At 42.7% G+C, this 14,195-nt stretch overlaps 1 protein-coding gene across 23 annotated transcripts in view; it reads left to right on the top strand.

The window, feature by feature from the left end:
• The window catches only part of Syne1 (spectrin repeat containing, nuclear envelope 1), a 530,501-nt gene that overhangs the window by 385,280 nt on the left and 131,026 nt on the right, over nucleotides 1–14,195 (top strand). For 13 of the 23 annotated variants that reach the window (NM_001347711.1, XM_017314046.2, XM_011243093.2 and 10 more), the window contains 6 exons: nucleotides 2,945–3,079; nucleotides 3,852–3,961; nucleotides 7,654–7,792; nucleotides 10,818–10,949; nucleotides 11,395–11,550; nucleotides 12,105–12,314. In NM_001347711.1, coding sequence (NP_001334640.1) covers nucleotides 2,945–3,079; nucleotides 3,852–3,961; nucleotides 7,654–7,792; nucleotides 10,818–10,949; nucleotides 11,395–11,550; nucleotides 12,105–12,314 — 882 coding nt within the window. Of the gene's footprint in view, nucleotides 1–2,944; nucleotides 3,080–3,851; nucleotides 3,962–7,653; nucleotides 7,793–10,817; nucleotides 10,950–11,394; nucleotides 11,551–12,104; nucleotides 12,315–14,195 lie in introns of those variants that run through there. The other 10 variants (NM_001347732.1, NM_001079686.1, XM_017314047.2 and 7 more) reach the window with 3 other exon arrangements.

Raw genomic sequence — 14,195 nt, 5'->3', positions numbered from 1 at the left:
CAGTGCTCACAGACCAGCCTAGCAAGCCTTTCCCATCACTTTCTGTCCCTTTACCTCCTGCCCCCCCACTCCCTCCCCCAACTTAACTCAGCCTTGCTGGTGCATTTGTTAGCTATCTGGGTCTTGACCCAGGCCCTTCTCTGGTTGCTTCTCGCATAGAACTCTGAGCTGCAATTGCAGTGTCTCATGCATCATATGTATTTAAAGGGTGAACTGTATATATATATATATATATATATATATATATATAATCTGATCTATTTCTTCATATACTCAGGCTCTGAATCCTCAGCGGGTCTCAGTGTGAAGCATGAGGCTAGGTGGGCCTTCGACATCCCATTAGAATAAGGCAAGAAGTTTGTCTGGGTGATAAGTGACTGCTTTTTTGTTTCGTCCCTAGCCAAACTCCCAAAGCAGCAAGGAAATGGTGAGGGTGTGTGTGTGTGTGTGTGGGGGGGGGGGGGTGAGATGAAGGGAGAAAGCAGCATGTTTTGGGATTGTCACTTGTAATTATCACACCAAGTCCCTTAAAACCCCCAGGGACACTTTTTGAATTTGTAGAATGGCAAGCACTGTGCCCACAGTTAGCTGACACTTGACTATGTTATTCTCCTGTACCCCTCAACCCCGGCTCACACACACACACACACACACACACACACACACACACACGGTTTCTCTGTGTAACTCTGGCTGTCCTAGAACTCACTCTGTAGACAAGGCTGGCCTTGAACTCTGAAATCCACATATTTTTGCCTCCTGAGTTCTGGGGTTAGAGGCATGCACCACTGTCACCCAGTTTATTTTGCTAATTCTAATGGCACTGAAAGACTCTTGTTTGGACAGGAGCTATTTAATACTGGGGGCAACTATCAGAGGAAAGGGTTTCTCTGTTATGTAGCCCAGGCTATTCTGGAACTTACTGTGTAGAACAGACTGGCCTTCAACTCACAGAGATACACCCGCCTTTGCCTCCAGGCTACTGGGAACTATTTATTATACAGACGTATATAATTAGCTCTTTTTGAATAACATACATTCAAAAATCAAGAGTCCTAGAATTAATTCAAGTCTTAGGAGATTCATAGGTGGAGCTGGGAGCCATTTTCTACTTTCTTTATAAATTTATTTTATAAGCATTTTTATATTCTTAATTTTTATAGCTTCTTACAGTTTTGCTTCATCTTTGAAACTTTTAGACATACATAGAGTGTACAGTGTCGATCATGTCTGCTTCTTATTTCCCCTCCTCAGCAGGTCCCAGGACCCTTATAACATCTCTCCCAACTTGATGTCCTTTTTTAATTTTAATTTTTTAATGTCCTGAATCCAGTTAGTGCTGCCTCCTTATGAGTGTAGTGTTGTCGGGGTTGGGGTGAGTTAAGGCTTTCCTGCCTCTTGAAGTGTCCCGGTGATTATCGCCCCAGCCCCCTCCGAGGTTGACCACTTCCTGCAACTCTTGAAAACAGAGTTGAAGAGGCAAGGCTGGGGCGGGTGGGGGTGGGGAAGCCAAGGATGTTCAGCCATCTTGGAAGCCCTTGCTGCAAGTTATTAAGCTCTGCCGCCTTGTGACAAAATGACTGATGGAGACAACTTTAGGGAATGAGAGACTTGGTTTTTTTGCTTTGTGTTTTCAGAAGTTTGACTCAATGACACACTTACTAATGATAGTGGCAAGGCAAAGATATCATGGCTTAAGGGCAAGGCAAAGCTTTAAAACTCAGGCAAGGAAAGAAAAAGTACCCTTCAAATGCCACTAATGACCCTTTCCCGGTGGGCTGCTTTTCTCCTTGTTCCACCTCTTTTCAGTTGTCCACCCCGATTTTTAATCCATGGGTAGATTAATACTGTGGATTTTGGCAGAGCCCTCAAGACCTAACAGACACAAGGAGCAGTTATGCCTTCCTATTCTCCCATGTGCCCTGTACCCAGCCAAAGTCCACAGCCAGCATTAACCTTCATGTCTTGCTCTTCTTGAATTCTAGAATGTGAACCCAACCGTGGATTTACTGTTTCTCAAAGGTGTTGATCTCTTTGGTTGATAACCTTTAAAAAAAAAACAAAAAACAAAAACAACAAAACAAAAAAACAAAAACTGTTTAAGAAGCAAGGACTTGCTACTGTGCCCATTTTGGATAGATAACATGAGAGAAATGTTGGCCGGGCGAAGCTTTTAGAGGAGGGACAACAAAGTTTGACATGTAATGATTATCTGGGTAGCATTTTACCTTTGTGTGATTTTAATATGTTCATAAAAGGGTTGAGTTTTATATTTATGTGGAAAAAATTTAGAATAATACTTGAAGACTACTCTGGAAAAATGGGCTTCCTTAGAAATAACCCTGGACATAATCACCTGCTTACTCTTGTTCCTAAAAGTCTCAAAGTCTTGTGTCACCATCACTTTTTTAATGGAGTGCAATGATGGTGATGAAGTCATTATCCCAACTACACCAAAGGAGTTGTCTTTCCAGTGAGGTGAGGTTTTCCTGTGAGTGGTTTCAACCCTAGGACAAGGGACTGAGGTGCATAGTGTAGGTACCAAAGCAAACCTGGCCTCCAGGTTCTCCCAGCATCCTTCAGTCCCTACCTGACATACTCCTCCCCCTCCCCCAACCCTAAACTTTCCAGCCCTGGGGCTGGGCACCATTCCACTGTATAATCCAGCATTCTTTGTCTCCTTGTTCAGTCTCTCTCCCTCTCTCTCTCCTCCTCCCTCTGACACCCACACTTTTTCTCTCCTTTACCATCATCTCCTCTGTCTCCCTTTCAATGGCAACTTCCCTCTCCTCCTTCCTTGGGGCCAGAGAACTCGCCCGCCCCAGAGCAGCCTCCCAATAAACCTACACTTCATATAATCTATTTGGCTTGAATTGGCTCATTTCATCGGCAGAGAAACAACTTTTCAGTGTGGCCCCTGATTCCTGTCTTATCTTGTTCAAAGCAGGGAGTCACACAAGAGAAAGAGGAGAACGATGTTGACTTCACAGACACCCAGAGCCCCGGCGTGCAGGAATGGCTGGCACAAGCCCGCACCACAAGGACCCACCAGCGGCAGAGCAGCCTCCAGCAGCAAAAAGTAAAGCCTTTTCCACCTTCCTGTGGGCATCTCTGCCATGAGCAGAGCTTGCGGGCAGTGTTTCTGTGACCGTAGGTTTTGTTGACATGAGTTTTGTTTTGTTCTGGTTTCAATGCTGGGAACGGAACCCAGGCCAGGCCTGGGATCCACATCCCAGCATGGATATGGGTCTTGAGTAGTTCTTTGATGCAATGTTTGCTTCTATTTTACTATAACACAAAAGCCCCAGCAAGGCTTCTGAGAATGGGCAAAGCTCTGAAATGCATTTTTCTCCCCAAAGAAATGAAATGTGTTTCCTATTTTCTAGTAGACTCCTCACAAGACCCAATTGTAAATGGATGTGATACAAATGATTTCAGTCGATTAATTTTTTTAAGGAAACTAACTCAGTGTAAAAGGAATACATAAGTACCTTCTCATGTCAAAGTGTAAACTCACTTACTGTGAGTGCACGCAACTCAGATTGGCTGATAATCAAGTTTAACTGTCCTGAACTGATGTTTGTAAGGAGTCTGTCCTGGCTAGTCTGAGACAGCTTTGACTTTGAAAGGAAAGAATATATTTCACCACATGAGGGCGCTGTTGTCCAGCAAAAATTTTCTGTTCCTGTTGCTTTTTCAGTATATTTAATCAGAACAAGAGTATTTGCCTAAACTGTGCTCAGATTTACAGTTATTAGAGCCCTCCTTACGTTCTGAGGAAAGGAAGCAGTGACGGTGACAGCCACCATCAACTGCTCTCTGAAGTGACCATAACGTTTGCGTTTGTGCAGGAGTTCGAACAGGAGCTGGCCGAGCAGAAGAGCCTCCTCCGCTCAGTAGCTAGCCGTGGAGAGGAGATTCTAACCCAACATTCCACCGCAGAAGGTTCAGGTGGCCTTGGGTATGTTTTGAAATTGCAACTTCCTTTTCTCGTGTTTCTCTGTCATTTGAAAAAAACGGAACACCTTGCTCCATAGTTACTTTCCACACAAGGCACTGACACCGCCCCCCCCCCCCCCCCATTCACTTTAGGATATTAAATGTCTCTGCACTGCCAAGCATTTTGCTGTGCAGATAGAAAAATGGCTGCTGATAATGACTAATGAGTTTGCCTTCCTGGAGGCCCAGCACACATATCATTTTCTGAGTCAAATGTGTTATCAAATCACATCTGTGATATTTCCAACTGATGACTATACCTAATCAGAGTGTTTTCCTCTTGAGAACTCCTGCAGAATATTCTTAAGAAGTAAAAATAATAATAAAAAGGATGTATATGCAGGCTAAGTGGTAGACTTCCAAACAGCTTTCTTCCTATAATCCCTACATATAAAGTTTTTTATCCTGGGGAGTAGGATTGGAATGGACACTTTGAAAGTCTTACATACAGAAAGATGAAATATTCGACTAGACTTCTCAACAGGAGGTTTTTATTTGCAAGCTGGAAAGGTAACAGGGCTACAGCCAGTGGGGTATGCCTGTGACTTGAACCACGGACCTTGGGTGTCTTGGCTTGCTTACCTACAGAGTTATGATAATACGGAGCAACCATCAAGACAAAATGTTTTGATAATGATACAAAGAAAACCCTTTCCTTTTATTTGTTTTTGCCATGACAGGTATTCTCTGGTTTCCCTAGAACTCACTCTATAGATGAGGCTGGCCTCAAATTCACAGAGATCCACCTGCCCCTGCTTCCCAAGTGCTGGGATCAAAGGTGTGTGCAGCACCACCCAGCTCGGAAGCACCTTTTGTTCCTAGGGGTCAGTAAAGACCTGAGTGTCTGAGTGCAGTCTTTGCTTGTTTCTCTTGGCTCTTTCTCCTTGTGCTTTGTTTCCTGATTCTAAACCCTGTTTCAGCAAAATAATATAAAAAAGAGTAGATGTTAGAAAGATGTTATAAGATATTATTTATAATGTCAAATAATTGAAAAGGCAGGAGTACCTACTAGCATCAAGAAAAAAATTACAACATGGTATCAGAAATCTTACATGTGGAAGCTGAGGAACATTGTGAATTGAAACAACACATTGTATTCAAATGGATCACTGGAGATAACAGATGTGGCTACTAAAGTGTTTTTGTAGTTTACTCAACACTGACTCCGTGATTCTGAGTGTTGATATATTGCAGATATTATGGGATGCGTAGTTTTGACATTTAGGTCTCCCCAAATCTGTGAAAGCTGAAATAATTGCTACCGTCCACCAAGTTTAGAAAGATCCGTGATAAGGTCTTTAAAATACATCAGCAGCAAAGCCCCAAATGAAGGGGACGCTCGTCTAGGCTAGTAGAGCAGCGTGTCTTTTCTCTCACTACCCACTAAGCAGCTCTGAGGCATTCGCACATCTACAGTTTCTCAAGCCCTTTATTTATATCTCTGCTTTTGAGAAGGAGACAGCTAGTGAGTGCCGTCTGCTTGGCAGACAGTCGGTTCCACAAAAGAGCTATGGGAATCTTGTGCAAGTTTCTTGTGGTTAAAAAGAAAAAAAAAATGTTGCTGTTGTTTTTTGCTCCCTTCTCCTTGGCCTTCAGCGTTGGCTAGAGCCCAGACAACAGATAAACATCTACAAGTTGCTTTAGTTGCTCTTTCAAATATTAAACTCGTGTAAAAAGAAATCTGTCTTGCATGGTAGCTTTCTGTGAAGATTAACTTTAAAAGAGTGGTTCAAGATCTTGAACCACTTCGGAATTCTTCAATGGTTATACAAACTCCTTAGAAAAATCGCCCTTCAGTGTAACTGAGTCCAGTTCACACCTTCTGTCAAGAAAAATCGCCCTTCAGTGTAACTGAGTCCAGTTCACACCTTCTGTCAAGTTCCCGGTTATTTCTAAGGCTAAGAAGGAAAACCAGCTTGGAATTCATTGACATTAAAAAAAATTTTTTTCCCCCATGAGAAATGAAAAGAGAATTTCTGATGTAAAACTAACTCGCTGCTATTTTTATATGTGTCATTGGTGAAGTATAAGAATACAAATGGTAACTACTCCCTTGGCTCGATATGAATTTTCATGCAAACACTGGAGATGAGGCCATTGTAACCAACGCAGAAGAAAATATAATAAAGAGATTTCATTTCATATGAAGTTTCAAACTCCTTTCTTTTCTATTGAAAGTGTGTTTTGTTTTGTTTTGTTTTTAAACAACATTCAATTAGAGGCATTTTTTCAACATTAATTTTTAAGGTCAATGTATGTCAACAGGCAGACCATTAACCTCCACATGGTAGCCGTTCATCACATAGAGCTGTAGGCATCAAGTATGTTCTATTTAACTTTGAAAACTGTGTAGCATGTGAATGTCATGACAACTGGGGCTCAGAGAGATGTGGCCCAGGTTACCCTGAGTTCCAGCACTAACCGCTGTCATAGGCACTTGGCTTCCTGTTCCTGCTTTCTGCATGCTGGGGATGGAACCCAGGGCCCAGGCATGCTTAGGCAAGTGTTCTACCATCGCCCTACCCCCACCCCATGCCTGCTCCCAGCCTCAGATAGACCTGGGGTCCCTCCTGTCCTTAAATGGACCTGGGATTCTTGCCGTCCTCCTCAAGGCACATCTTCCATCTGTCCCCTCATCTCCTGTCCCTCTACAGCGTGGCCCGAATATCCTGTATATTCTTTATGGTAAAAGTTCTCATTAGGCTAACAATTTTCAATTTTGAACCAATTTATAGGCTGATTATCAAAGGATCCTAGTCTATGATCATACTATAGTTTATTTCATGCTTAGCCATTTTCAATGTGTTTTTAATATTCCTGTGTTCATGATTAGATGTAGGAAGAAAATATGTTACAGTCTCAGTATTTCTATTTTAACTTTTCATGTTTTAAGGTATAAGCCCACAAGTAAGATAATCATGTTATAATTTTTGAGGTCAGGTCTGTTAATATCAAATAGATTATCAGTCTATTATTCTCTCTCTCCTTCCCTCCCTCTCTCTCTCTCTCCCTCCTTCCCTCTCCCCTCCCTCCCTCCCCTTCTCTCTCTCCCTCCCTCCCCTTCTCTCTCTCCTTCCCTCCCTCTCTCTCTCTCTCCCTCCTTCTCTCTCTCCTCCCTCCCTCCCCTTCTCTCTCTCCCTCCTTCCCCTTCTCTCTCTCCTTCCCTCCCTCTCTCTCTCCCTCCTTCTCTCTCCCCTTCCTCCCTCCCCTTCTCTCTCTCCCTCCCTCCCCTTCTCTCTCTCCTTCCCTCCCTCTCTCTCTCTCTCCCTCCTTCTCTCTCCCCTCCCTCTCTCCCCTTCTCTCTCTCCCTTCCTCCCCTTCTCTCTCTCCTTCCCTCCCTCTCTCTCCCTCTCTCTCCCTCCCTCCATCTCTCTTCCTCTCCCTCTCTCCCTCTCTCCCCCTCTCTCTTCCTCTCTCCCCCTTCCTCCCTCCCCCTCTCTCCATTCCTCTCTCTTCCTCTCCCTCTCTCTCTCTCTCCCTCCCTTCCCCCTCTCCCTCCCTCCCTCTCTTTCCCTCCCTCTCTCTCCCTCTCCCCCTCTCTCTCCCTCTTCCCCCTCTCTCTTTCTCCCCTTTCTTCCCCCTCTTTTTCTTTTTCTGTTTTCTTTTTTCCGGTTTGCACACATTGTAAACTTAGACTGTTTATTCTTCTAATAGTGAAAAACCTGATGTGTTATCCCAGGAGTTGGGGATTGCTGAAGACCAGATGAGAGTGAAGTGGGAAAGCCTACACCAAGAGTTTAGTGCCAAGCAGAAGCTACTACAGAATATTCTGGAACAGGAGCAAGAACAAGTGGTATCAAACATTTTCTTCATTTCTTTGTTTCCCTTTGGGCTTGTGAAACAGGGTCTCCTGCTCCACATGTTGCCCTAGAGTTTGCAATGTAGCTGAGGGCTGCCTGCTCCTAGGACGGCTGCCTCCTAGGCACTGGGCATGCGAGCATGAACCCCTTTGCTCTGCCTGTTTAGCTTTAATATATTAACTGATAGAGGAGATACACAGCTTATGCTATGGGAGTAGAACTGTATAATAATCAGTATAATGAATGAATTATATAATTCTGAGATAAGTATAAGGCAAGTTATTCATTTTGTATTTTGCTTCACAAGGCATGCCTCACATTTCCCACAATGTCTTTGTATGTGAAAATTTATCTGATTTCTATATTTTTCCCAAAGATGATTAATATCTGATTTTTTATTAGCATGAACCACAAAAGTCCAATTTAATTTTCAACTTTGAAAATTATGGTTTCAAACCTAGAGTATACATATCAAAAAGGATTTCCACAAATCTGAAACTTAACTGCTGGGTTGCCCCCTTCCCACTGTTACTTCCAGTCTTGAATGCTTTCAGAAGGTTTTAATGAGAAACATATTGGAGCCTTAGAGGGTCTTGAGAACAAAAGAAGCTGATGGTCAGGTAGGGCAGTTAGCTGGCCCATCTGTAAGGCCGGTTCCTGGGATGGATATCGTGTGATATTGGGCTCTGTTCCATCATGCACACAATATCCAAGGCAACAGAAAGTTCCAGAAAAGTAATAGTTATTGGTTCAGTCTTTGCAGAGGCTGGAAACCAAGGGGGAAGTCAGAGGAACTGGAGAGTTTAAAGGGGGTAATGAGCAAGCCAGGAATCTAGGTATGCCTGATGCCTACAGTGGCTGTGGCTCAGAGGGGCACGGGGCAGAGTCCCAGGGCTCAGCAATGAGTTAGCAATGTCTGCCTTGCTCACTGGAGGACAGCAAGTTTTCCCCAGTGGGGTAAGTCCTAGAGTCTTTACTGTTGGTCCTGAAAAATCTGCTGTTGTCATCATTTGGAGCTAGCTGTTCAGGAAAGGGTGATAATTAGACAGAGATGGACAGGAACTGTCAAGGCAGGCAACATGACACGAATCAGTGAACAGAGATGGTCTGTGGTGACAGACTGTCGCATTTCTTCTGACAGAGTCGTTTTCCAAAACCTCCTAGCAGGCTTCACTTTCTGCTCTTTGCACTCCTCTGGCCAACGAGTCTGCAGGAATTGCCATCAGCGCTGGCTGATAGCACGCCATTCTTGGGTTTTTTTGTTTTTTTGTTTTTTTTTTTTTTGTGCCAGAATCATTTTCATTCTGACACTGATATTCAATGTCTTTTGCACAGACCTCCAATCTTTGTCTGAACCCTTCCTTACACCCCTAGTCAAATGTTTCTCACACCTGGAGCTAGACTTCCTGAGGTAGATCACCTCAGGATGTCGGACTTCCAGCTTACCTTCATGCCACAGTATTTTTCCATTCTTTGAGATGTAAGCACCTAAAAAGATTCCTGCCCCTTAGAAGCCTAAGCCCACTATTCCACTAATTGTCCACTCAGGCCATAGCACCCGCATGACTAGCACTGAAGACATACCTCATTGTGGAGAACTGCATTTCCTGTAAGTGTTGGTATCCAGCATTTTCCATCTGTCCTACCATCATGCTTCTGTGACACCTGGGTGTTGTCCAAGTTTGGGTTCATATTCCTGACCTTCATCTTACAAGTAGAAAGTTTCAGCTGTCCATTTTATTTTACAGCCTGTTTTGCATCAGGAAACTTCCTTTTGGGAACCACTGGTTTTCCTCTGGCATGAAGAGTGAACAGGAAGTAGATAAGAGGTCCAGAGCCCCTGTCAAGGGGAGAGAAGCCTGTTTTACACTTAGATTTTAGCATGTCTAGCAACACTTAGATGTGAGAGGCCTTATGTTCACTTTGTAGACAATGTTGGCTTAGGAAAGGGAGATGGCAGTCTCAGGATCTAATGATCTTGAAGAAGCAATGCTGGAACTGGGGTATAGATATGTGTGTTTCAAAGTCTCTCCTTTTCACAACTGCTGACTGGAAACTTTATACATCAGATATACTTACTACTCTCAAGTGAAAAAGCTAACACAATCGAGCGGGGGGCGGGGGGGCGCTGAAATTAAATAGCTCAAGGGGTCAGTGGATTCTGTCTCTCCAATGGGATTTTTCTTCATCTCTTTACTTGTAGAGTATTTAAGTTAATGCCCCCTTGGCAGAAGCATTTTTATGGATTTGGGGTTAAATACTGTTCTACCTTCTGCAAATCTGTAACCCAACCCAGAAACTATTTCACACTTTCTTGAGGAAATAAGTAGCTATGGGAGGTCCCACTCCACAAACAGGAATCCAAAAGGGAGCAAGTTAAAATAATGGTGAAAACCCACTATAACAGATAAATCATTTAAGACTGCAGCAATGAAGAGACAAAGATATGCCGAGTAAGAGATGTTCAAACTGCAGGATGGAGTGGCCTGAAATTCTCACGAGATGATGGATAGTCAGACTCAGTCAATCAGTCAATCAGTCAATCAATCAATCAATCAAACGATCAAATGAGAGTGAAGTATTTTTGAAAAGCCATAGAACTTTCATTGGGGGACATCTCCAACGTATTTGAATGCTGGTACTGCAGATGGTCCTTGTGGGGGAGGATTCTAAAAGAAGTTAGAAGAGAAGAGGTGAATACTAAAAGAAAGGAGACTGGTGTCCGGCAGAGAGTTAGGAGGACTTATTTCTCTAAAGACAGAGATACAGCAAGGAAGAAATTTTCAGGGTAGCTGAGACAAAAGTTCAGATATTTCTACCATTATTTTTTTCCCTACTCCATCATTAAAAATCATGGTTGTTACTAGATCTGGCCACTGTACACAGTGATGTACTGTATGGTAGAATTCCCATTTCTCTGGACAAGGCTTCCAATAACCTACTTTGTGTGTACCTCCAACTTGGAAAACTATGCATGGCTCACCTACTCTTAAGTAAGCCACCCCTGTTTGCCCACAGCTTTACAGTAGTCCGAACAGACTCCTGTCAGGAGTACTTCCATTCAGAGGGGAAGCACAGACTCAGGATAAGACTTCAGTGACGTCCTTGCTGGATGGGCTGAGCCAGGCCTTCGGGGAGGCGTCATCACAGGTATGCCTGGGCCATCATTGTACTTGTCTTGGTCTTGTCTTTCTGGGACTTGTTCATCTGAACTTTGCAAAGTTGTTTCATCTTTGCCCATGACTGTTGAGGCCTAGCACTAGTGATGAGTCCTGGAGCTTACAGGTGCTAATTCCTGAATATCCGTTTGCTCCATTATTTCTCTATAGTTCTTCAAAATACTGAAATGTATTAATATTATTATTATTATGATGATGATGATGACGACTAAAAGATGAGTTGGGAGTGGAGAGGTGGAGGCAGGGTCTCTTGTAGCCAAAGCTGCCCTCAGATTCACTTCTCAGCTGTGGATGAGCTTAACTGCCTCATCTTCCTGTCTTCAGTTCCCGAGAGCTGGGGTTCCAGGTCTGTGGCATTACACCTGGATGGAGACTGATTGTCTTCTGCGTGTTGCGTGTCTCTCTGTGTTCCCCAGAGTGGAGGGACAGACAGACAGAGCATTCACTTGGAGCAGAAGCTATATGACGGAGTCTCAGCCACTTCCACCTGGTTGAATGACGTCGAGGAGCGCTTATTTGTAGCCACGGCACCTTTGCCAGAAGAAACAGAAGCTTGTCTCTTCAACCAGGAGGTAAGGTTGGCAATTTCTGTCCATGCATGAAATCTCAAAGCAATTACAATTAGTAACGAGTAATTATATTTACAAATATGGAATACCAAGAACAAGACAGCTCTAATAAAATGCTATGGTGTGTTTCCAAGAAAAATAGTGTGGGACAGACTTTTTTAAACATAAAAGCTCTCAAAGACATGTATGATATGCATTTTTATAACTTTTTAATGTGAGTTCAAGAGGAGGAGAAATGGAGAACTCTGGGTTATTGTACATTTCAAATCCTCCCTGTATGAAACACAAACTATAAGAACTGAATTCCTAACCAGCATTTATTTTTTTTAATTTAATTTTTAGCAATGCATATTTTTATTATATAATGATATAAAGTCTCTGAGAAAAATCTCTGCTAGAACAACTTACCTGTGACCTATAGAAGTTCTCGAAGGAGACTCGGCTTGTCTAAGTGTAGTTGTTAGTAAGTGAAAGGTTTCCTGGATTTCCCAGGGGATGATAACTTGATTTACAGAAGTCCAAACAATGAGGTGAAGCTTGGCTTTCATCAACCCTAGGCTCTTGCCAAGGACATTAAGGAAATGTCTGAAGAAATGGATAAGAACAAGAACTTGTTTTCCCAAGCATTCCCAGAGGACAGTGACAACCGGGATGTCATTGAAGATACTCTGGGTTGTCTTTTGGGCAGATTGTCCCTGCTGGATTCAGTAGTGGATCAGCGGTGTCATCAGATGAAGGAAAGACTCCAGCAAATCCTCCGTTTCCAGGTAATTGGAAGGTCACAAAGGGTTTGGGCCATTTTCAAGGAACAGCGATAATGATCAGCCATGAGTATCTTACAAGCATTCATTATGTGCTGCATATTTGCAGCGAGGTATCTGAGGGCATGTGTGAGTGCACGTGCATGTGTGGGTGATATGAAGTATGCGCATGAGTGTGGGGGTCATTCCTCAGGAATCACCTACCCTGTGTTCATTTTAACTTTTATTTCATTTCTTTATCTAATATGTGTATATGGAGATGGGAAGCATGAATGTTGAGGTCAGAGGAGACTCATCTGAGTCCTTTGTCTCCTTCTACAATGGGAGTCCTGGGGAAGATGCTCATTACACTTGGGTAGAAAGTGTCTCTCCCCACTGAGCCATTGTTCTGGCCCATCCATATTGTTTTGAAGCATAAAGGACCTCACTGTTCTTAAGGTAGGCTGGCAGCCTAGTGAGCCCCAGTGTTCTAAGCTCTTCCTCTCCAGGGCTGGAGATTACAAGGGTGTGTTACTGTAACTAGCTCTTTACATGGGTGCTGAGGGTCAAATTCATGAAGCATGTTAGTGTCTGAGCTATCTCTCAGATCTTATAAACACATTAGTTGGGTTTTTTTGTTGTTTTGTTTTGTTTTGTTTTGTTTTGTTTTAATGGATAACAAAGAGCTAGAACATTGCAGAACACCAGCTGGCTTGAACTAAAGATTTAGAAAGCCAAGTTTCATGCTTTTAGAATTTGGAAGGATGAGAAAACCACTTAGTCAAACCAAGAGTTGAATAAAAGTTTAAATTCAACCAATAAAAGCTAAATTATCATTTATTGTAATTTCCAATTGGTAATAATAGAGTTTATTTCTTGTTACCAAAGAGCATGCAGGAGATACTGTAATATCAAAAACACCCCAAAACTCACTACTGAAAAGCTTTTGAAATGGCGATGGTCTAATTTCTTCTCGCTCTCTCAGGCTTACACTGGAAGCCGTTACACTGCTTTCCAATCCGAACTCTTCAGATTTATTACTTTTTGCTGCCACATTAGAATCCCAGGGCCAGATATGTAATTCTATGCTTAGGGAACCTTTTCTGTCTTGAATCACTGGAAAAAACGGAAAAGTCACTGCTAAACCTTTAGTATTGATGGTTTTCATGCTCAATCAAAAGGGCCCTTTTCAGAATACTTACGACAATGGAAGCTATTTTTCAGCAAACCTGGAAGAATTTGATGTAATTTTTGATTTGTAAAAAGTTACTATAAACTTCAAATGTTACATTCACCAAGAAACATGAAAATTTCTAGAAAGTCATATAAAGGGACAGATCATTACCGCTTTCAAATAATCTATAGTCTTAAAAATATAAATGAAGGATGGAAAGATGGTTCAGTGGTTAAATGTGCTTGCTGCTAAGCCTGAAGACCTGAATTTAATCCCCTGATCCTATTTGCTGGAAGGACAGAACTGACTCCCACATGTTATCCTCTTACCTGACACATGTGCAGTGGCACACATACATGAAATAAATAACATTGTATATGTATATAGACATATGAACATATTTCCTATGAATCATTTTTAAATCTCTATAATATCCCTACTGGTATATGTTGTTCAGACAGAGCAAAGATTAAGACTAAGGTCCCTGAAGCCAACAAGTTTACTTTGTTGGCTTTATTGGCTGCCCTCGGTTTTAAAACCAATCCTGCGGACTGGGCTTTGACTCACTAAGTATCCCAGGTTCTCTGCCTCAACAGCCATGTATTGCAAATTCCAGCTTTGTTGATTGCTGCTGTATAATCTTAGTAGCCTTATGACCTTGAGCCTCTGTGTCCTCAACTACCTGTCCACAGCCACTGCCTCACAATACTGTAAGGCTTCAATAAGTTGAACTC

This window comes from Mus musculus, chromosome 10 (genome assembly GCF_000001635.26).
Source record: "Mus musculus strain C57BL/6J chromosome 10, GRCm38.p6 C57BL/6J".
Classification (NCBI taxonomy): domain Eukaryota; kingdom Metazoa; phylum Chordata; class Mammalia; order Rodentia; family Muridae; genus Mus; species Mus musculus.
Note: the sequence above shows the minus strand (reverse complement) of the source record. Positions and strands in the feature narration are given on the sequence as shown.